Source organism: Bos taurus, chromosome 11 (assembly GCF_002263795.3).
Source record: "Bos taurus isolate L1 Dominette 01449 registration number 42190680 breed Hereford chromosome 11, ARS-UCD2.0, whole genome shotgun sequence".
Taxonomy (NCBI): Eukaryota; Metazoa; Chordata; class Mammalia; order Artiodactyla; family Bovidae; genus Bos; species Bos taurus.
This window is the reverse complement of record NC_037338.1, coordinates 69,136,081-69,157,983: the sequence shown is the minus strand read 5'-3', so window position 1 is coordinate 69,157,983 and position 21,903 is coordinate 69,136,081. Positions and strand designations below refer to the sequence as shown.

General features: G+C 48.7%; 1 protein-coding gene across 6 annotated transcripts in view; it reads right to left on the bottom strand.

The window, feature by feature from the left end:
• Positions 1-21,903, bottom strand: part of CAPN13 (calpain 13) — a 106,844-nt gene that overhangs the window by 16,665 nt on the left and 68,276 nt on the right. For 3 of the 6 annotated variants that reach the window (XM_059891292.1, XM_005212854.5, XM_005212853.5), the window contains exons 12-22: positions 19,861-19,872; positions 17,590-17,792; positions 16,293-16,329; positions 15,881-15,937; positions 14,203-14,260; positions 14,051-14,109; positions 12,068-12,136; positions 9,808-9,883; positions 7,648-7,776; positions 6,551-6,606; positions 5,929-5,986 (exon numbers count right to left, since the gene is read on the bottom strand). In XM_059891292.1, the coding sequence (XP_059747275.1) occupies positions 5,960-5,986; positions 6,551-6,606; positions 7,648-7,776; positions 9,808-9,883; positions 12,068-12,136; positions 14,051-14,109; positions 14,203-14,260; positions 15,881-15,937; positions 16,293-16,329; positions 17,590-17,792; positions 19,861-19,872 (783 nt within the window). In that variant the 3' untranslated portion in view covers positions 5,929-5,959. 6 annotated transcript variants of the gene reach the window in all.

Below are 21,903 nucleotides of genomic sequence, written 5' to 3'. Positions count from 1 at the left end.
GACACAGACATTCAAACACAGAAGGCCCAGGGTGAGTAAAGAAGCTTTTCCTTTCTTTGAGTGACTGCAGAGGCAGGCCCCCTTCCCACAGATCTACTCTCAGGACCACCAGGCAACAGAGTGTACCACGTGCTGGCGAGGCTGGCCGAGCTCCATCACACCCTTGGTTCCAGTGGACGGCAGTGACTCTACTTCATTCTTCAAAATTCTCCAGATGCACCCTACCCACCCTACTCTGCCCTGTCTGAGTGCAAACCACTGCCCCTTTAGCTCCAGAGTACCTGCAGCAGAGTGGAGGGAAAGCTGGGGAGCAGATGTTCCTATGACCCCACGGACAGGACTGAAGGGCTGAGAACAGGGGCAACTCTCCTCTGTCCAGAGGACTCCCAGGGAACAGTGGCTTTTCTCAAGGGCTTATCTCCTAGATTCAAGTGACGTTCTTGCATGGACATTTTTTCTACAACTCTAACAACCTACTTTCCTGTCCACGAGGTAAAGAAACAGTCTCAACTCTGCTCTCCACCTCCCTCCTCTTCTCTTGAGTCTTAAACTCTGTTTCTCAGATTATTTATTTTATTTATTTATTATTATATGCTAGTTTTCTTATTTACTTTCATAAAAGTCCAGCCCAAGATACATTAAAAAAATTCAAGACATTCATACAAAGCAGGAAGAAAGAACAGCAGTCCCCTGCCCCACTCCTATATGGAATTCCTCTCTCGTAACTCTTTCTTCTGAACTCCTTACTTCTAAATAATATTTTATATGGTTACCCCCTTGACTTACCAATTTTAAATGCCTACTGACATCTCGTGATGGAAGATGAAGCTGGGGTGTTCTTAACCCACTTTTGTGCCTGTATCTTCTCTCCTTCCTTTCTCTAATATATTTGTGTCACATATTTTATTAAATCAATATTCCATTTTTATTTTATTACAATTATGTATGTACAATTCTCTGCTGAGTGAAGAAAAACTCCATTTGCTTTCTTCTAGAAGTCTTTGTTCTTCTAGGAATTAATAATTACCTCATTTTAAAAATCTGTTTGGTCTATGTCATTATCCTAATAATTCTTCCAAAACCCTCCAGCAGAAATTCAAAGTCCTTCTGAATACTATTTTACCCATGAATAAGTGATTAGATTGGGGCTTCCCTGGTGTCTCAGATGGTAAAGAATCCGCCTGCAATGTGGGAGACCTAGGTTTGATTCCTGGGTTGGGAAGATCTCCTGAAGGGGGGCATGGCAACCCACTCCAGCATTCTTGCCTGGAGAATCCCCATGGACAGAAGAGCCTGGCAGGCTACACTCCATGAGGTTGCAAAGAGTCGGATTAGATAAAACTTCCCTTTTCTAGGCTGAAAATGTCCCTTTTCAATCCCGACTCAGGGAATGAACCTGGGTCTCCTGCATTGCAGGCAGATCCTTTTTCCCCAAAGATCGCTCTTCCTGATTTCTGCTGGGTTTCTGGCTCTCCCATTTAGCTGTACAGCCCTGGACTCTGGAGTTCCCTAGCCAGTGATGGATCTGATGTTGAGCCTCCTATTTCCTGAATTCCAGCTCTTTCTCCTGCTTGGTTTATGCCCTTGGAGTGTTCACGTTATCATCCCAGTTTGATACATTTCTCTTTAAAGGTCAGCTCTGGCAAGGTGGACACCCTAGGTGTGAAAGGTGCCTGTAATCACCGGGTGCATGTTTGCTAAAGGAGGTGGGGAGATTTCCTATCAGTGGAGGCAAATGCAAATTCCTACCTCTCAAAAAGAATTTCTCTGGTCTGAAGGCAGGAGAGACGGGATTTATTAGGATGGAAGTAGACCCACTCTTGTGAAAATGGCTGTTGGTAAATCAGCAGGACCTGGGCCTCTGCTGCTCATATTTCACCTTCATGCAGAGTAGGAGGAGGTGGCCCATCCCTTGAGACACGTTATTTATGTGTAGTGGGAAGTTGTTCTAAATACTAACTTTGTTAGAGTAAGGCACTTTACTGCCATATTGACTGTAGATCAACATGAATATAGATGACATCAGTTAGACAAACTGTTAGCGGGTGTGACTAGCATGTATGAAACCTCTAGACTCTGCAATCAGTTCAGATCATCATAGCCTCAGATATCCAAGGACCATATACCAAAGCATGAGTATTTAAAGCATTATTTAAAGTAAGAATTCAATATTTGGGGGGACTTCTCTGGGGGTCCAGTGGCAGACTCCATGCTTCCAAAGTAGGGGGCCCAGGTTCAATCCCTGGTCAGGGAACTAGATTCTACACGCTGCAACTAAGACCCAGCAGAGCCAAATATTTAACATTTAAAAAAAGAATTCAATATTTCAAACAACTTTAAACATTGCCCCCAGTGTGACAACGGAAGTGTGTGCTTTGTTCAAAAGAAACAGATGTGACGGGAGGGAAGGAAGAGGAATTGTCTGATTGCTTTTAATACAGCAGTTTAGTAAGTCAGAGGAGGGCAGATGGGCTGAAGATGAGTGAGAGGGACAGAAGTATTCTCACAATGAAGTACATCCAGGCTTGCCTGGCGAAGCTTCTGGCAGGAAAGGAATGAAGATGGACCCACTACATCACACCGTACACAAAAACTACCTCGAAATGGGGCAAAGACCAAAATGTAAGAGTTAAACTATAAAACTCTTAGGGGAAAAACACAGGAGTAAATTCATGATCTTAAGTTAGGCAATGATTTCTTAGATACAATACCAAAGGCTGTATTTGGTATTGACAAAAGAAAAACAGATAAGTTAGACTTGATAAAATTCTGAAAATGATACAATCAAGAAACTTAAAAGACAACCTACAGAATGGGAGAAAATTTTGCAAATCACATATATGATAAGGGACTGGTAACAAGAATGTATGTATGTATATATGTGTGTGTGTATCTTACAACTCAGCAACAAAATAATAAATAACCCAATATTAAACAAAGGGTTTGAATAGACATTTCTCAAAAGAAGATATACAAATGGCTAGTAGACAACAAAAAGATACTCAATACCACAAGCTATCAGGAAACTGTAAGTCAAAACCTTAATGAGATACCACTTCATACCCTCCAGGACGGCTAAAACAAAAAAAATAGACAATGAAAAATGTTGGTGAGATGAAGGAAATTGAAGATGATTCAAAGAAATGGAAAGATATTCCATGCTCTTGTATTAAAATAATTAACATTATTAAAATGACCGTACCACCCAAAACAATCTACAGATTTAATGCAATTCCTATCAAACTACCAAGAACAGTTTTCACAGAAGCATAACAAATAATCCTAAAACTTACATGGAACCATGAAAGACTCTAAATTGCTAAAGCAATGCTGAGGAAAAAGAACAAAGCTAGAAGTATAACCTTTCCAGATTTTACACAATAATACAAAGCTACAATAATCAAAACGGCATAGTACTGGCATGAAAACAGACACATAGATAATGGAACAGAACTGAGGGTCCAGAAATAAATACATATAACTATAGTTAATTAACCTATGACAAAGGAGGCTAGAATATACAATGGAAAGAAGACAGACTCTTCAACAGGCAGCACTGGGAAAACTGGGCAATCACATGTAAAACAATGAGATTTGAACGCTCCCTCATGTTAAATTCTGAGAGGAGAACATAGGCAGAATGCTCTTTGATATAAATCATAAAAGTATTTTCTTGGATCAGTCTCCTAAGGCAAAGGAAATAAAAACAATAATAAGTGCTTTTGCACAGCAAAGGAAACCATCAACAAAATGAAAAGACAACCTGTGAATTGGGAAAAATGTTTGTAAATGCTGTGACTGACAAGGAGTTTATATCCAAAGTGTATAAACAGTTCATACAACTCTATATAAAGAACTCAGTCCCATAAAAAAAATAGGCCGAAGACTTGAATAGACGTTTTTCCAAACAAGGCATACAGATGACTAATAAGCACATGAACAGATGCTCAACATTTCTAATTATTAGAGAAATACAAATCAAAACCATAATGAGACATCACTGCACACCTTGTAGAATGACCACCTCACATTTACTATCAAAAAGACAAGTGTTGATGAAGAAGTGGAGAAAGGGAACCCTTGTGCACTATTGGGGGGATGTAAATTGGTACAGCCACTATGGAAAACAGTATGGAGATTCCTTAAAAATGAGTAATAGGCTCTGGGTGTCTGCTCTCCACAGGACATTGAACTGACTCCTAGGACCATCAAAAAACACCCCTCACTTGAGTGGGGACAGCATGCCACCTTTTACTTGCATCAAGGTAGACTGTAAACTGTGTGTCTTGCCCTCAGAAGAGAACCTCCCATGACCCGCTGCCTGCATATCATTCACTGGCTCCCCAGCTGGTAATGTCTTTGTGACTTGAAGCTTTGCTCAGTCTATCCAAAGAATTCCATGTGAACGCTGACCTCAACAACTACCCACAACTCTGGATAACAACTCTGAATCATTCAAGACTCACTTCCTGGGCTGTCTCCTAGAGAGACATCACAACTGCAGGCCAAGTTAGCTGTACTGTCATCTTTGCGTGAACCTCTGTGTTAGCCTTCTCTACAGAGTATAGTAACTGATCTATTATATTTACATTTCTGTCTCTTTCATTTCGCAGCAAGACCCTCCAAGGCAAGGATCAAGTTTGATTTCCCCAGAGACCTGTGTGTTTAGCTGTCCATGCGAGATCTCCATATGGGTGTCCCTCAAGCATATCACCTTGTCCAAAGCAGAAATCATCTGAAGCATCTGCTCTTAGTATCCACAGAGGACCCAAGCCTCATTCACTGAATCTTGTATATAACAGCACAGTTTCCTATTTACAAGACTATCTCTCCCACTAGATAGTGAGGAACTAAGGGTGGAAGCCATGTGAATTTTCTTAATCTTTGAATCCCTGGAGTCCAGCACATAGCCATATAGGAGCTGTTCTATAAACAGTCACTAAACTGAAAAAAATTAATAATAGAACTACCAGAACTACCACAGGATCTAATGATTCCATTCCTAGGCATTTATCCAAAGGAAAAAAAACCACTAACTTGAAAAGATATAGGCACCCTCATATTCACTGCAGCATTATTTACAATGGCCAAGACTCAGAAATAATCTAAGTGTCCATCAGTGAATGAATGGATAAAGAAAATGTGGTATACATATTTATATATACATACAACAGAATATTATTCAGCCCGTTGTGGTGTCTCTGCCATTTGTGACAACATGGATGAAACTTGAGGGTGATTATGCTAAGTGAAGTAAGTCAGAGAGAGACACACATTGTATAACTTCATTTGCATGTGGAAACTAATTTAAAAAAATAAATAAATAAATAGATACAGACAACAGAGTGGTAGTTACCACAGGAGGAAGGTGAGGGAGTGGTCAAAATGGGTGAAGGTGTCGCATGCAGACTTCCAGTTATAAGTTTTGGGGATGTAACATACAGCATGGTGACTATCATTAGCAATACTGTGCTGTATATTTGAAAGTTATTAAGAGCGTAAATTGTAAAAGTTTTTATCACAAGAAAAAATGTAACTATGTCAGGTGATAGATATTAACTGAACTTGTCATGGTAATCATTTCACAATACACACATATATCAAATGATTATGTTGTATGTCTAAAATGAACACAGTGTTAAACGTCAACTATATCTCAATACAAATAAGTGAAAAAAAATTCTAAATTCCTCACTCATAACTTCCAGGCCACACTCTTTATCAATGTACATGAGACTTGGATGAAATCTGCAGTATTGGCTTTGAAACTCACAGGCCAAGCATCTTGTAAGCCTTGACTCACACAGATGAGGGCTCTGTAATCTATGGGGAGACTGCCCCCAGGGAGAGAGTCTTGTACGTAGTTCTTGGAAGGAAAGACACATTGAGCCCTTGGGAGGAAATGATTCCAAAGCTGCCATGTCTTACCTGGGCTCTGTTGCCTGTTCTTCTCCTGGCTTCAGTTGTACATCACCAGGTTCATCCACTGAGAAATAAACATCCCTATTACAACCAATCTTTAAACTTGTTAGCTTAACACAGAGCGGGGCAAATGGTTTCCTCTTCCTTTGAAAGATCCCAGTCTAGTCTCATCAACTCTTTCCAGTTAATTCCCACCCAAGCGGGAGGTCTCAGCCCCCTGTTACAACACTGTCATCTGCTACTCCCTGAAGAGCCGGGCACTGAGAGGGACAGCTGAGGTCGACCAGCTGGCTGGGCCAGGAGGCTCTCTCTAAAACTCACTGGGAGTCAGTTTAATGTACAGTGAGCTCAGCAGGTGTTCTTTAGTTCCCTCCTGGATTTATGACTCCCACATAATCCTCTGCTTTATTAAGCTATTGGAAAAAAATAAAATCTGTCTGCCAAGATCCTAAAGCAGCCTTGGCAGCTAGCAATATATAAAGGCAGTAATTGGAGGCAGGGGGGCCGGCAGCTTGGCTGGCCTTTGACAGACTGTTCAATGGCTTCAGGGAGGGAAATGCCCCCTGGACTCGGGTGAGGAGAGGTAGCCAGGGCTGTGTCCTGTCTCTGGGAGGGGAAGGCACCTCACCTCCATTTCTGTCAGGTAGAGTCCTTTTCCATCCTTGGAGAGGTTCTGGAAAGCTTCTAGGGTAGAGAGGAGGGGAGGGATCAGGGCGGGCCTGGGCCCACATGAGAGGAAAGCCAGCGTGTTGATCCCGTGAGAAGCCACAGGCTGCGCTTGGCCTCCTCTCCGCTTCTCTTCCCAGTTAAACTCCACACCCGTGAGACAGCTCAAGGCTCAGCTCTCAAAAAAGCTCCCTGACTGCTCTGCCCACCTCGCCCCTCCCTTCTCTAGCTTCTCTGCACTTCAGACCCTCTATTCTTGGCCATAGAGATGCAGAGGTCTTGTCTTAGGAGGTATTTCAAGGGCAGAGCTCTTGTCCAACTGTGAATTCTCTGGAGCAAGATTATGCCTCTGGCTTCTCCTTTACCCTCCCAGGGCTCTGTTCTCTCTGTCCTGTTAACTGCCTAGTACAGAGGTGTGGGGCTAGAGCTGTGGGGTTTAAGGACCACGTGGTGGGGTGAGGAGGTTGGGGGGGGTGTGGAATGATGCAAGTGGAGGCCAGACCCCACTTCAACTCAGCCACCACAGCTCCATTTGCAGCTCTATTGTGGTTTGGGGTTTCATGTGAAATTTCATTTCAAACAAAGGGGTATGCTGCTAAAAAGTGTCCAAAACTCTGGCCTACAAAGCTGGATTTCTGAGGCCTTGCAGGGACCTCCTGCACCCACCAAGACACCATTTGTGAAATCCTTCAGCAGAGATCAAGCCATTTACTGCATGACTAAAGACTAGGTTTGAACCGTAAACAATCTGGAGGCGGGGCCGTGGTAACTTAACCTTGTTCCTGAGTGAGAGAGGTGCTGAGAAGGGTGAAGAGGAAATAAACGATCTGGGATGTGGAATGTCCTGGGGAGAAAAGGATGCAGAAGGGAGGCTGGGGTCTCAGGACAGCTACACGGTCACCTAGGCTGATGTTGGCTCTGCCCCTCAGGATGAGGGCTCCTCTGCAGGACTCCAGCCCATCCCGCTACTGAGGCCTTGCCCAGGCCTGGAGCCAGAGTGCATTCCTGGTCCTCTGCTGTGTTCTCTGTTCAGCGTGATGGTCTCCGGATGACACTTACTTGCCATGGCTTCCAGCCGCATCAGTAAGCAGACCAGGCTGGGGAAGCTGACCCTGCCAGTGCTGTCGCTGTACCGGAGTTTCATGAGGTCCAGCAGCTCGCTGGTGATGGAGATCCCTGCGAGGAAGTCTGGGACACAGTTGGGGAGCTGGTAAGCAGGGAGGAACGGGTGTGGTCCTCCACCTCGGGAGATCAGAAACACCTGTGCGGAGACCACGTGGCCTTTCACCACCATCCCCTCCTCCACCTGGCTCAGCGGCCAGTCCACTCCTCTTCTGTGTACTTTTGACTCTTCAGAATGTTAGCGTCCAGGCCCCAACAATACTGTTTTAGAGTTTGGCCAGAGGCCAACTCAAAACACTCCTGACCCTTGACAATCATCTGATAGTTCCTGTGGGGGATGGGAGCTGCCAGGACACGTGAAAAGTTTGCTCCCAGCCCCACCTTGTCAGGCCTCCCTCTGCTGGTGACCCTCTCCAACAGCCCTCCTCGCCTAGTCCTGGACCGTGTGTGGTCTCATATGCGGTTCCTGGAGAAGGGGCTTAGTCCTAGGTTGGTCATCCAGGGATGAGGCTGGTCCTCAGAGCAGCAGGTGGGCAGGACAGAGCTGCCTTGCCCTCTTTGGGTCTTGTGATCTTATGTGTCTAGCTATAAGCTCCAGGGACGCACCGACCACAGAACCCACAAGGGCAGACTGAAAATCCGGTGGGGGTCTATGCACCCCAGTGAGCTACGAGAACCCTGTAAACCGGACCATCCATCATGGGGACAAGGCTGGTGGCCTTCGGGCCCCTCACAGTATAAGACACGTTGGTTTCTCCTGCAGAATTAATAAAATGTGAATACGAAGGCCTTTAGATAGGACATGCCTGCAGCTTGTACATTCTCAAACTGCCCCCGCAAATCACATCAGCTCCATGGCCCTCTTCAGTTACCTGCTGGCCCCTGCAAGCTTGTCAGTTGAATTCCATCTATTTTCTTTCTCCCTTTTATTATTCTGGAGTCATGGGTGAGGTCTCCTTTAAAGGTTTCAACTTCCACTGGCCATTCAGTGGTTCTCAAAGTGTGATCCCCAGACCAGGAGCTTTGGCCTCACTTGGGAACTTGGCAGAGATGCCGGTTCTCAAGTCCCAGCCTAGTCCTCCTGAGTCAGTACCTTGGGGTGGGTGGTGAGGCTCAACATTCCCTGCTTCCATAAGCCCCCAGGGGCTTCTTCTCAACCTTAAGTGTGAGAAACACAACCCTCTGCTGTGAAGAATTAAGGGAGGGGAGGGACTTCCCTGGTGGGCCAGTGGTTAAGAATCCCCCTTCCAATGCAGGGGATGTGGGTTTGATCCCTGGTCGAGGAACTAGGATCCCACATGCTGTGGGGCAACTAAGCCCATTTCCTGCAACTAATCATTTCCATGCAGCCAAATAAACACATATTTTTATAAGCGGAAGAGGAAGGAGAAAGGGGGAAGTGGGGGGAGGGGCAGGGAGCAGGTGCTCAGGTTTCTACCTGCTCTGCATCCAGGCCAGGAGCCCCAGGAGGGAGACCCATTGAGGCTGCCCTTTCAGCAGTGACCTGTGGGAGTCTGATTTTACATTTCATTAGGGAAGGTGGCAATTTCCTGACTTCACCTTTCTGTGGGCCATTTGCCTGCAGGGACAGTGGGGACAATGATTCTTGCCCTGCGCAGTTCAAGAGTTGTTTAGACAATCAAAGGAGGTGATGTGCGTGCAAGTTATGGCTGAACTCTGACGCACCCTCGCCCTTCGGTGTTATTATCATTCTCCCAGGACTGAAAGCTCTTGCCTCCTTGAAGCAAACAGATACACGTGATCTCACTTAACCCCAGACCCTCTGTGAAGAGAGGGCATCAGCTGGCCTGTGAGTATTTAATCCTGATGGCCTGGATGCTGAGGTGGATGTGTCTTCAAGCAAGTTAGATTTCTGGTAGGGTATCAACCATTCAGGGTCATTTTTCATGGTTAGCGCTGTGCTGGGGAGAGAAGGCAATTAGGAGAGCTGACTGGCAGGTGAGAACTCAGGTTGGGGAGGATGGAGTCGGAGTCTGCAGCCAGGAGGTCCACAGAGGGCGGGCACACACACATACACCAAACACACACGCCCCTGCCACTCCCAATCATCAAAGCTGAAAGGGTTGTCTGTTTTACCTGTGTCCCTTATGGCCTTCCACAAATCCGAGCTGAGGAAAACGCCAGCATTCTTTGGGGAATTCTGGAAAACACTCTGATATGGAGGAAGAAGCAAGAAACCCGTATGAGCCCCACGTGGAAGAGGGTGTCCTGGAAGATCTTGTACCCATCCCTGGAGGCTGCTTCACTAAACATGATGGGCTCAGCTCAGAGGTCGATGGGTGCACAGCTGAGGATGGTGGGGAGGAGGAGGGAGAGGGGGAAGGGGAGGCAGCATGGGTTCCGCTTGTTAAAGTCCACAGACCTCCTACCTGCCAACTGTAGGGCTGCAGGCCCCTCTCTCAGGCCTGCACCTCCTCCCTCCCAACCTACTCTCCTTTAGCCTCTACACCCCATAGACTGGGTTCCATCCACCCAGGGCGGCTTGTCACTTTTCAGGGACGTGAAGAGCTCACTAAAGAGCTTGCCTAGGATGGGCATTAGGAGCACAGACTGCACAACCAAATTGCTGGGTATAAATCCCAGCCTAACTATCTACAGCGGTGTCACCTTGGGCAAGTGACCCGATCTTTCTGGGTCTCAGTCTACCCCCTCTGCAGCACAAGGCCAATATACTAACTACCTTGTAGGTTTGCTGCGAGGAAGAAATGAGCACATCTTATAAAGAGCTAAGGAGAGCACCTTGCACACTAGTGAGGGCAGTGTAGGCAGCACGGAAGGCAGGTGAGAACTGTCTCTGGGACCAGGCGATGCCTCAGGGTGGAGTCCCCTGAACATCTCAATTTTTTTACAGGGCAGTTCTCCATTTGCTGGGGACTTTGCTGCTGCTGCTGCTTCTAAGTCGCCTCAGTTGTGTCCGACTCTGTGCGACCCCCTAGACAGCAGCCCACCAGGCTCCCCCATCCCTGGGATTCTCCAGGCAAGAACACTGGAGTGGGTTGCCATTTCCTTCTCCAATGCATGAAAGTGAAAAGTGAAAGTGAAGTCGCTCAGTAGTGTCTGACTCTTAGCGACCCCATGGACTGCAGCCTACCAGGCTCCTCCGTCCATGAAGAGTAGTGGAGTGGGGGGTGCCATTGCCTTCTCTGGGGACTTTTCTACCTCCCTCTAATTCTCACTCTAACCCTCAGCCTCCTCCCATTTCCCAGGTGAGAACATGGGCTGGTTGAGTCACGTGCCCTGATGAGACAGACAAGCACCAGAGGACTGAACCCAGGATGTTTCAAAGCAAAATACCCCCAGCAGGTGCTCAGTCCGGGCTGATTGTGAGAGCCAATTACAGTGGAAGAGCAGCTTGAGAACTTTTTTCTGGCCTTATTTGGCTTTTGTGAGTTCAGAGTCCTAGATGTTCTCAATTAGGTAGGGACTCAGTGTCATGCACTTGCTCAGTCGTTTGTCCAGCGCTTTTAAGCATCTACTGTGAGCTGGACACTGTGGAGACGCTGGGGAAAAGGACGAACATGAGGGCTCCCTGCCCGGGAGGACCTGCAGTCTAATGGATGGGCCATCAGTCATTGCTGTGTCCAAGGGGAAACCCAATCACTCCAATCAGAGGTAGGCAATACAAATAAATAGTATTAAACAGGAAGTGTTTGCGTCTTATTGTTGTGAGTTCAAGTGTTGGGAGCTGAGTGGAAACTAACCGGATCTGGAGAGGGGAGGCAAGGCCCCCACGGAGCTTTGGGGTCTGGACCCTCAGGCTGGGTGGGCACCAGGCAGGCTCCCATTGCAGGGAAGGGAAAGTGCGGAGTCTTACATTAGGGTTCAAAGGAGCAGGTGGGATAAGTGAAGGGGCCTCTCCTAGACCCCAAAGTGGAGTCTTAACTCAGAGGGTCTTGGGTACAGCTAGTGAGTTTTGACTTTGTCCTGGGAACAATGGTGAGGCCACACAGAGGCCACAGACCACAACTGTGACTCTGATCTGTTGGCAGAGGTAGGGTAGGGGAACGAGGTAAACCAGCAGCTTGGGGGATGCTGCAGTGGGCCCACAGAGAAATGGGGAGGGCGGTGCCAGCCGGCAGTTTCAGCTACAGTCCACTGTGACCCTTTCTCCTCTGGCCTCCTAGAGCGGTCCTCAGCCTGCCACCTGACTGAGCATGGCCTTGAGCCATCCAGCGGTGCACGCACATCTCCCCAAGCAAAACGGGGGCTCCCCTTGAGGGTGGGGTGAGGTTCCTCTTCTTTCACAGCCCTCAATGCTGGGGCAGAATTAGGCACCCAGTAAATCTGTGCCAACCCAATTGGAAAGAACACTCGTCAAGAGAGAACATGCTGGTACCTGGCAGTGGACGAGACGGCTCCACAGCCTTGAAAACTCCTCCTGGTCAAGTCGCCCGTTCACCTTCAGCTGGTGGGGAGTTAAGAGTCAAGCAGTCTTGTGTGCAGTGAGCAGAGGGGCCTCAGGCATGGAGAGGCTCCATCCGTCACCTAGTAACACAGGCGGTCCAGAGTCACCTGGATGTGACCCCACGCCAGCTGGCTCTGATGCATCTAAAAGAGACCTGGCTTAGATTCATTTCACAGGAGAAAATGGGCAATTGGAAGAAGGCAGCCCTGAGAAAGGGATGCCAACGTCATTTGCACCCATGGAAAGAGGTTGAACCCCAAACACAGCCTTCACCAGTTGGGGTGGGTCCCCCTTGTAGAGGGGAGTGGGAAGCAGCAGTGTGGGGAGGTGACTGCAACTCCTGAGGTGGGCTGAGAGATGAGCACATGTGCTAAGTGTGCGGCCATGGATGGACCATATTCTGGGTATTAAAGCCAGCCCTGGTCCCTCCACGCTGTGTGCTGTGCTTAGTTGCCGAGTCATGTCCGACTCTTTGTGACCCCATGAACTGCAGCCCGCCAGACTCCTCTGTCCATGGGGATTCTCCAGGCAAGAATACTGGAGTGGGTTGCCATACCCTTCTCCAGGGAATCTTCCCAACCTGGGGATCGAACCAAGGTCTCCCACATTTCAGGTGGATTCTTTACCATCTGAGCCACCAAGGAAGCCTGGTCCTTCCTTACCAAGAGTTTAATGAGAACTAATGGAAAGAACGGATCTCTGTGGCACTGGAGGGGAGCTGACGGGTGAGCAGAAGGAAGGGTAGAAAAGACTGGTCTTCTGCTCAGGGGTCCAGCAGACATGACCTCCTCTGGGGTTACCTGCCCTAGGCTGCAGGGCTCCTGAGTGCCATTCTGATTTATCTGCAAGGATGAGCAGTGTCTCCGAGTGATTCTATACAACAGTCAAGAGACAGGGCCTGACTGATGAGTTCATCAAGATGGCTCTTGTTCGACAATGCCCAGCTTCATGTCCCCAGTAGAGCCTTGTTAAGAGTGAAAGAGCTGGGGGATCTGTGTCTCCTCAGGGAGACAGTGCATAGCGAGGGGAGAGTTGCAAGGTGACCCCTGAGGGATATGCCCACCAGCGGGGAGATGGAGTGGCAGGGGAGAAATGGCTCCCAGGGGAGTGGAAGTCAGGATGGGAGGCAGAAGATTCTGGGCTTGGGTCCCAGTCCAGCCACTTGTGGCCACAGAACTAGGGCAAGTCACTGCACTGCCCAGCCCAGTCTCATCTGTCAATGCAACAGAATAGTAATAACAGGGTGTAACTGCCATGCAGACCTAGGATTTCCTCCATTAGCTGGATGGACTGTATAGTCCACAAGGTCACAAAGAGTTGGACACGACTGAGCGACTTTCACTTTGGTGGTTGTTACCTTTATTGAACTGGGGGTTTGTTGAGCAAGGGATTTAAATAGTGGTAAGGAGAGGGGTAGAAGTAAAGAAGTTAGGATACTATCCTTTGCTAAGCAGTGAAGAATACGATTAGAACATGGGCTTTGGAAGCTGAAAACTTCAAGTCCAAATCTAGGCACAAATCCTGACTAGCTGTGCGATCTGGGTGAATGACTAAACCTCTCTGAACCCGTTTCTTCCATTGTACCATGGGACAATACTTCTTATATCACAGAGATTCTTGCAAGAACTACAAGGGAAAAAATATCTATCAGTACCATTCTGGGTATGCAGTAGACACTTGATAGATAGTAAGTGTTGTTGTTGTTGCTATGGTGGTTCTAGAGAGTTAGTGAGTTTGTGCAGAGTCCCCAGAAGCCCAGGCTCTTTGGTGAGCCCTTAGAACCAAGGAAGAAGAGAAAACAGAGTGAAAAAAGATTCTCTACTGTCCCAGTTAGATCCTTGGGGAAGATGATGGAGCAGACAGGCTCTCAGTGCTGGGAGGCAGTGGGGGGTGGATGGTGACTGCAAAGGATACATCCATCAGAGCCACGAGGCTGCGGCACTCATCCAAGGAGAACGGGTCCCCTGGAGGTCCTGAGCGGAAGAGCAGAAAGGACTGAGAGGTCAGAGAGGGCGGTGTTGACCTGGCGCGGCCATGGGGATGGGGCTGGGCCAGCAGGTCCTTACCTCTTAGGAATTCCCGGTTGAGAAGGCTCTGAAGCTGCGTAGCATCAATGTCCAGCCCCTGCTCCAAATGAGGAAGGGATGCAGGAATCACATCAGTGCCCAGGAACTGAGGGGCCATGCCTGCCTGACTGTGAAAGCACTGGGGTGTCTGAGCACTTAAGTTCCCATCTCACCTTTGTCATGAAGCCTTTCCTTTTTCTTTTTGGCCACGCGGCGCGACTTGAGATCTCAGTTACCTCACCAGGGATCGAACCTGTGCCCTCAGCAGTGAAAGCATGGAATCCTAACCACCAGGGCTCCAGGGAATTCCCATGAAGCCTTTCCTGATTGCTCCAGGCCATAGCTCCCTCCCTGAACATCTGCAGTGCTGATCACTCCTGACACTTGGTTCCCGGTGAGGGTCACCTTGCATTTCTCTCTGTATCCATTATTGGGCTGAAAGCAGTGTTTGCTTCCTCCCTATCATACCAGGCACTTGGGAGCCCCTCGGGAGAAGTATTGCTGAATGAATCAATTCCGCCCTGCAGGTGTGTGTCCCCATCTGCTTCCAGAAAGATGGGAGTGAGAGAAGACACGGCTACTGTGTGTTGTGTGTGTGTGTGGTGAGAAGAGACACGTGTCAGGAATCCAGGCTAAGAGAAGCTGCTCTCGCTGAGCACATGACTTAGCATTCATCTTCCCAGCCACAGAAGCCAGAAAGGGAGACATCATGGTTTCCCTTGGATGAAAAACAGGAAGCAACAGAGGTTGAGGGGCGAGACGCTCTTCCTGGCTTGAACTCCTGAAGGTGTTAACTGCCTTCCCTTTTCTGTTGGGGACCCTGACCAGCTTTACAGGCAGTGGCTTCCATGATGATTTTATGGAGAAGCAGAGCTGTTCCCCATGCAGGTGTTTCTCACACCCAGCCTGGTAAAAGCGAGGGCATAATGAGATGTCACCACGCTGGGAAAGCTTGTCCCACGGGAGAAGGAGCTGGCGAGAGGGCTCCAGCAGTGGCTCTGCAGAGCACCACGAGGTCAGGGGGGAGAAGACGCCTCCTTGGGGGTCTTCTGGGAACCCACATTTCTGTGGAAGGAGGCCACCTGTCTGACACAGCAAGGGCCCGAGAACTGCCCACCTGTCTTCCCGAGGCCAGTTCAGGGCATACGGTCACCCATATGGCTTTCTGTTTCCACACTGACATGATGACTAATGGTAAGAGGCCCATCGTGTGGAGCCCTTGGCAGCTGTTTTTCTCCTGACAAGTCAAGGATCTTTATAACAGCTTATTAAACCATTAAGAAAATCCCTTGTGCACATAGGTGGCTTGGCAGGAAGAAGGCTAGTGGTGCCTTCTGAAAGCTGGCCAGCTCCCAGGAGGAAGGGTGCCAATGGCAGTGGGAGGCGGCAGAACGGGAGAAGGGAAGATTTTCAGGGGCATTGCCGACGGCTTGTTAAAAGATTTATACATCTCACCCTCCTATAAGGAGCCCCTCCCTTTCAAAACTACACTTCACCCCAGATGTCACCCAATTGGGGCATCCCGTCTCCCCGGATCAGTTCTGGTGGCATCCAGGGAGAGAGGCCAGTAATCTTCCTCTCTGGCCTGGTAAGGACCTGGGAGAGGCTTTCTTTCCTCTCACCTCTTCATCCCTGTCCTAGGCAGGGCCCCTCATGGCCATGTTGCTAAGTACAGTACCTGCTGAGCGTACTTGTAGAAAATGCTCTGCTGGGACCCATTTTCTGGAAGACTTGCCTGGATGTAAGGAAGAACAGCCAACATCAAATTTCTGGGAAAGGGATCCCCTGTCTGATACAGTGAGGGACCCAGAACCTCCCACTTGGAAATAAGAGGCTTCATCCAGCAACTGGATCAAACCTTAGTGGGGAATAGGAAAATGGAAGCTTGTGGAAGGAAGATGGTTGGGTCCAGCCTGGCCTCTGAAGCCTGGGCTTCTCCCCTCGTCCCTGTCCCCTTGGAGCTGTCACCAGCCCGTTGTGGTATCTCTCACTCACTGGTCAGTGGTGAGGCAGAAAGAAGGAGGTAGAAGCTCTTGGGGATGGGCCGTGACCCACTGAAGGCTGCCAACCAAGCCTTGAGGCACACCTACCTGCAGGGCTCTCAGGTTGAGACTGCCATCCAGGTTCCTAGAAAACCAGGGGACAGTGTGACAAGGATGACCAGCTCACTATTCAAAGGAGGCTCATGCTTACATATGGTGGGCACCTCTGGAAGCATTGGGCATCTATGCCAAGGACATGCGTGGAGAGCCCACAGCACAGCGGGCTGTGAAGTGGGCAGTCAGGAGACAGATGAACATTGTGACCTCATGTCCAGTCTTCAGGGCGGGCCTCCCCTGGCCTTCAAATCATTTAGTAAACTGTTCCTTTCACACCCAAATATGGGTGTTTAGTGACCCCCATTGCCAAGATGGCAAGTAAGATTTGTCTTAGGTTCCAACTCTGAGTCATGGCACAGTGACCGCATGGAATGCTGGACTGAGACAGCCTCATCTGCACTCAACTGTGAAGACTGCCATGGCAGCAGCGATACCTGCCTCGGTGCCCCAGCAGCCGGTGTGCTGTTGGTCCCAGTCTTAACTGCCGACTTGGCAGTGATTCCACATTCTGGCCACATTTCAGACAACTACCACGCATGCCATGTACCACCTTCCTGCGCATTACGGACAGCTCTGCTGATTCTTCAATGAGCCCCATCCTCGCCCACTTCCCTGTTTCTCCTCATGCTTTTTTCCTCCGCCAGAGTCCCTTGGACTACAAGAAGGTCAAACCAGTCAATCCTAGAGGAAATCAACCCTGAATATTCATTGGAAGGACTGATGCTGAATCTGAAGCTCCAATACTTTGGCCACTTGATGCAAAGAGCCAACTCATCAGAAAAGACTCTAATGCTGGGAAAGACTGAAGGCAGGAGAAGGGGACGACAGAGGATGAGATGGTTTGATGGCATCACCGACTCAATGGACGTGAATCTGGGCAAACTTTGGAAGATGGGGAAGGACAGCAAAGCCTGGTGTGCTGCAGTCCATGGGGTCGCAAAGAGTCAGACATGATTGGGCAACTGAACAACAGCACTGCCCTCCCCTTTGAAACTCTGAGTTATGTTTTTTCTCAAGGACTAGCTCACATGCCATGCCCCCAAGAAGCCTTCCTCCGGCCCTCTTGCCAGAGATGGGTCCCTCCAGTCTCCCATGTGACCCTGCCTTCCATCAAGCAACATCCCCACCCTCTTTTTTGTCTTGGCATTAGACTTGGCGTTGAGTTTCTCCAGAGTGAGGGCCATTCTGTGTCCCCCACTGACACAGTGCATTGCCGCACAGAATGATATGATGTGTTCTTATAAAATTAAGTAGGATAAAAACGTTTAGAATCCCAGAAGTTCTGTACCTGTCACTGTTTGGCATCTTCAGGAAGATTCGGAGCAAGAATTCAACAGCTTCTCTGCCCTCGGAGACGACCACCACGTAGGTCCCGGGGCTCAGACTGAAGCACTCTGTGAGGTTGCACGTGGTTTCAGACACAATGCCCTTCTCAGCAATTCTGAATTGGGAGAAGAAGGTGGATGGCAATCTGTCTTGGAAGTGCTGGAACTAGAGGAGATGGGATGTTGGTGAGAAACCCCCTATGTCTATGGGCCCCAGACACTGGGAGAGAACCCCCACCTCCCAGGCCCCTCACTATCCCTCAGAACAGCCCTACAGGCCCTGAAAAGGGAGACACAGTTGCTTACCTGAAGTCTCAAAATGCAATAGAGTTCAGACTGTTATTTAATATAGATGCTAACACTGCAATGAATGCAAGGAAATATGGTACATGGTTTTACCTCATTAAATCTTACAGCATCCTGGGCTTCTGGGTTTATCGCTCTGCTTATATATAAAGACGAATTCCATGAAAACTAGTGAGATTCTTCCAGTCCTAGATTACCTTCAGAGCCCCTCAAGTCCCTTCTCCCTGGGCTCTTTTGCAAAGCGCTCTTGGACCCCTGAAGCACTTGCAGCTGGGGGCCTTTCACTCCCTCTGGTCCTTCCAGTGAAGTCCTGAAATGCCTTCTCACTGGAGAATAATAGGCCCTGATCATTTTCCTTTTATTTCAATATTTGCTTAGAGACAAAACAATAAATATAATGCAGTTCCTATTACCGGATGTCACATACCTATTACATAATAAAAACCCTTTACTAAATAAATTTTCCCCAATACAGTTGAGATTGGGATTCCATTTAGAATGATCACGCAGCGTGAAATGACTACTTGTGAGCTCTGCCTTGGGGGGAAACGGAGACGGGAGAGGTTCTCTGCAGGGGCTGGGGACCAGGCTGGGCTGTACGAGGAGACCACGGTGGCTATTGAGCAGCAGGGAGCTCGGCTGAGGCTCCACAGTGGTTCTGCTGACAGCAGCAGCAGCCCCAGTAGGTTTGGAGCCTACCTCGCTTGGGCCTTTCTGGCAAAATCAACGATGAGATCAGTTCTCCAGAGTCAGCACTGTTCTGCGTGCGTGTGTGTGTGTGTGTGTGTGTGTGTGCGCACACACACAGGGGGAGGCAGTATGTACAGAGGTGTGTGGGCTTTGAGCCTCCTACAATCACAAGACCTGACCCTGTAATTCCAGGGAAGGGGCTCATGCCTTTTCTTTAATCAAGTCCTCATTTCATTCTCCAGCTGTGAGAACTAGAACCCTGACCTGTTTCTTGCACTTGAGTGCTGCCCTTGAAGTCCTTCCAGAAGTTCTAATTTCATGACTGGTATGCTGAGAACCAGAGTCAGACCCTAAATGCAGCTCTGTGGCTGTGCCGCCACTGTGACAGACAGGCCTTGCTGTCTGCAGTCTGCCTGGGCTTCTGTGTGTCTCCTGCTCAGAGGCTCTTATCCCAGCCTCTGTCTCTCCATCGCGGCACCTCTGGGAGGTCTGGAGGAGGGTCTCTGGACCTGCCAGCAGGCTGCAGTCACTACTCATTGACTGTGGCTCCACGCTGCTCCATCTCTTCTCCCTTCCATCCTCGGTCTGGTCACATGCACCTCCCTTTGGCAATAACAGCACCACAGAGCACACATCTATTTAAGTGGTCTGAGTACCTGTGAGGTTAGGTTTCCCAAACTCTGTCTTTCCTTCTCCATCCTTACCCATATTTGGGTCACCTTTCACCCATGCCAAGCCACAATATTTACTGGGGTGGGGGGTGGGGTCATAGTGGTGGCAGCAGCTGGCAGGAGGGTGGTGGCGGTGATGTGGTTGTAAGAAGGGTTGGAGGACATGCCTTGAGCTTGTATTTGCGTTGCATGCATCCTAGTTGTGGTGGGTTTGGGGGCTGAAAAAGAATACAAGAGGCTAAAAATACCCATTAGTCCTGTCTCTCATCTTAGAAGGAATCAGCAGCATCAATCTTATCTATCAGGGGCCAAATGTTGAGGATGTTTTCATGGTTGCAGCCTCTCTGGGACGTCAAGCCAGAGAACAACCCAAGGAATCCAGCTTTAGATGAGCACAGCTGAAATATTTCCTGTGTTGTTGACCTGTTTGGAAGTTCTAAGCTTATGTCTGCTGCAGGACATAGCAAGACTGAACTGGCAGCCACCGAACAGCGAGAGACACATGGAGGTCAAGGGTGTTGGAAGAGGCATAGCAGTAACGACAGATGGCAAGGGCGGTGGCCATACCTGATAGTCGACCTGTGGGAAGAGAAGAAAGGCAGGTTCAGGAACCCAAACAAAAACCCAAAGGTGAGTAGATCCGAGCAGCCCAGCCCAGGGCTCTGTGTTCCTTTTTCTTGCACGCCCAGCCTGTTCCCTGGAACACCCAGGGGGTGAATGGGGACCATCACTCTTTCCCCATGTGAAGCTGCAAGAAAGGAAAGCCAGCTGCTGTAGAGACCTGAAGGGAAGGAAATCAAGGGAATCAAGTCTTCCTTTATCATCTCAGCTTGGTTACTCTTCACAGCAATGATGATAAACTTGAGAGGAAAAGGTAAATGGTGATGGGGACTGGAAGGAAGACAGAACCTGGATCAAGTGTAAATTCTCCAGCTCTGGAGCTCCAATGAGAAGGAAACTTGTTCTGTCAGATTACTGTAAAGCATGATGGGAGTTTGTTCTAATGTCCCCACCCCACTGCATCCCAGCATTTGTAGGGATGTATGTGTGTGTCTGGGGAAATGTCTATGTTCCACTCTGCCCATGTTGTAGAAGGAAGCACTGAAGATGGAGTCCCATTTTTAAGCCACTTCAGGGTTTACAAAGTAATTCCATGTAATGTATTGGATTGTCACAGTAATCCCAAGCAAAAGGTAGGCTCCTTATTCTATGAGTGTGGAAACTGAGGCTCTGCGGTCTCAGTAGCAGAGGTGAGAAGACAGAAAGCTGTGTTGCTTCCTTTTCAATTAATACCCACCACCTCCAGGCACTGTATTTCATGTTGGCATGGGTTTCAGTTCTATTCTACTGCTGATCCTTGGCTCCACTTAGGTGTATAGACCATTTGACTTGCCTTCTTCAGACATCTCTGGACCTCAGGGGTGAGCTGGAAGGGAGGCGGAAAGTCCAGCCTCGGGGAGGATGAAGCTTGTCCACCCTTCCCTTTTTCCTTTCGGTCTTCTCCCTGCCTATTTGCATATCACCCATGTTTGGTTTGCTACAAGGCAGAGCCATGCTCCCATAGCACTTGGAGGGTCACAAGCCCATGCCAAGGTGGCAGCCCTGTACCCACAACACCACTGGAGCCCTGGAGACTTCAAAGCATAGTTGCTGGCATTAACATGGCTTATTTCTCAGCAGAACTGTGGAAGGACCCCACAAGTGTCTCTCGAGTTGTCAAGGTCTGGACTCAATCCAGGATCCTCCAAGATGCAGTGGGATCTCCAGGGAGCCTGAGGAGCTCATGGGTCTACACATTGTTGTTGTTTAGTTGCCAAGTCCTGTCTGACTCTTTTGCGACCCTGTGGACTGTAGCCCACCAGGCTCCTCTGTCCATGGGATTTCCCAGCCAAGAATACTGGAGTGGGTTGCCATTTCCTTCTCCAGGGGATCTTCCTGACCTAGGGATCAAACCCATGTCTCCTGCATTGGCAGGCAGATTCTTTACTACTGAACCTCCTGGGAAGCTGAGGTCTGCATGACCCTTCAGCAAGGTGGGCAGATGAGAAATAAGGCAGCCAGTGTTCTTGCCTGGAGAATCCCAGGGACTGGGGAGCCTGGTGGGCTGCAGTCTATGGGGTTGCACAGAGTCAGACATGACTGAAGCAACTTAGCAGCAGCAGCAGTTGGAAAGTAGACAGACGGGCTTGGCAACATTTAGAAAACAGATATGATTAAAATCTTGTTACTGAACCATAAAGACTCTGGGCAAATCAGTAAACACAAGGCTGCTACATTGTCTGGCTCTGGGGCAACCTAGAATCATAGATGACAATACAAAGTACACACCCAACTTCTGTGCAATGGGGACAGCCCCCATATCCTCTCTGGACTTCTCACATTAGGAAACAGAAGAGTAGGCTGAAATATTTTTAGTAGCCCTGTCTGGTCCTGAACTGTAAAAGTCTGACTGGGTATACCAGATGCCTCATTCCATCCCAGCCTTTCCCAACTCCTATTGTTTTGTTTTTCTCATAGGTGGGGAGCTGGGGGACTTTGAAGTTGAGGGTACTCTTAGGAGGCACCTGAATCAATTGGGATCCTTGGCCAAACACAGTGGAAACCAATCTA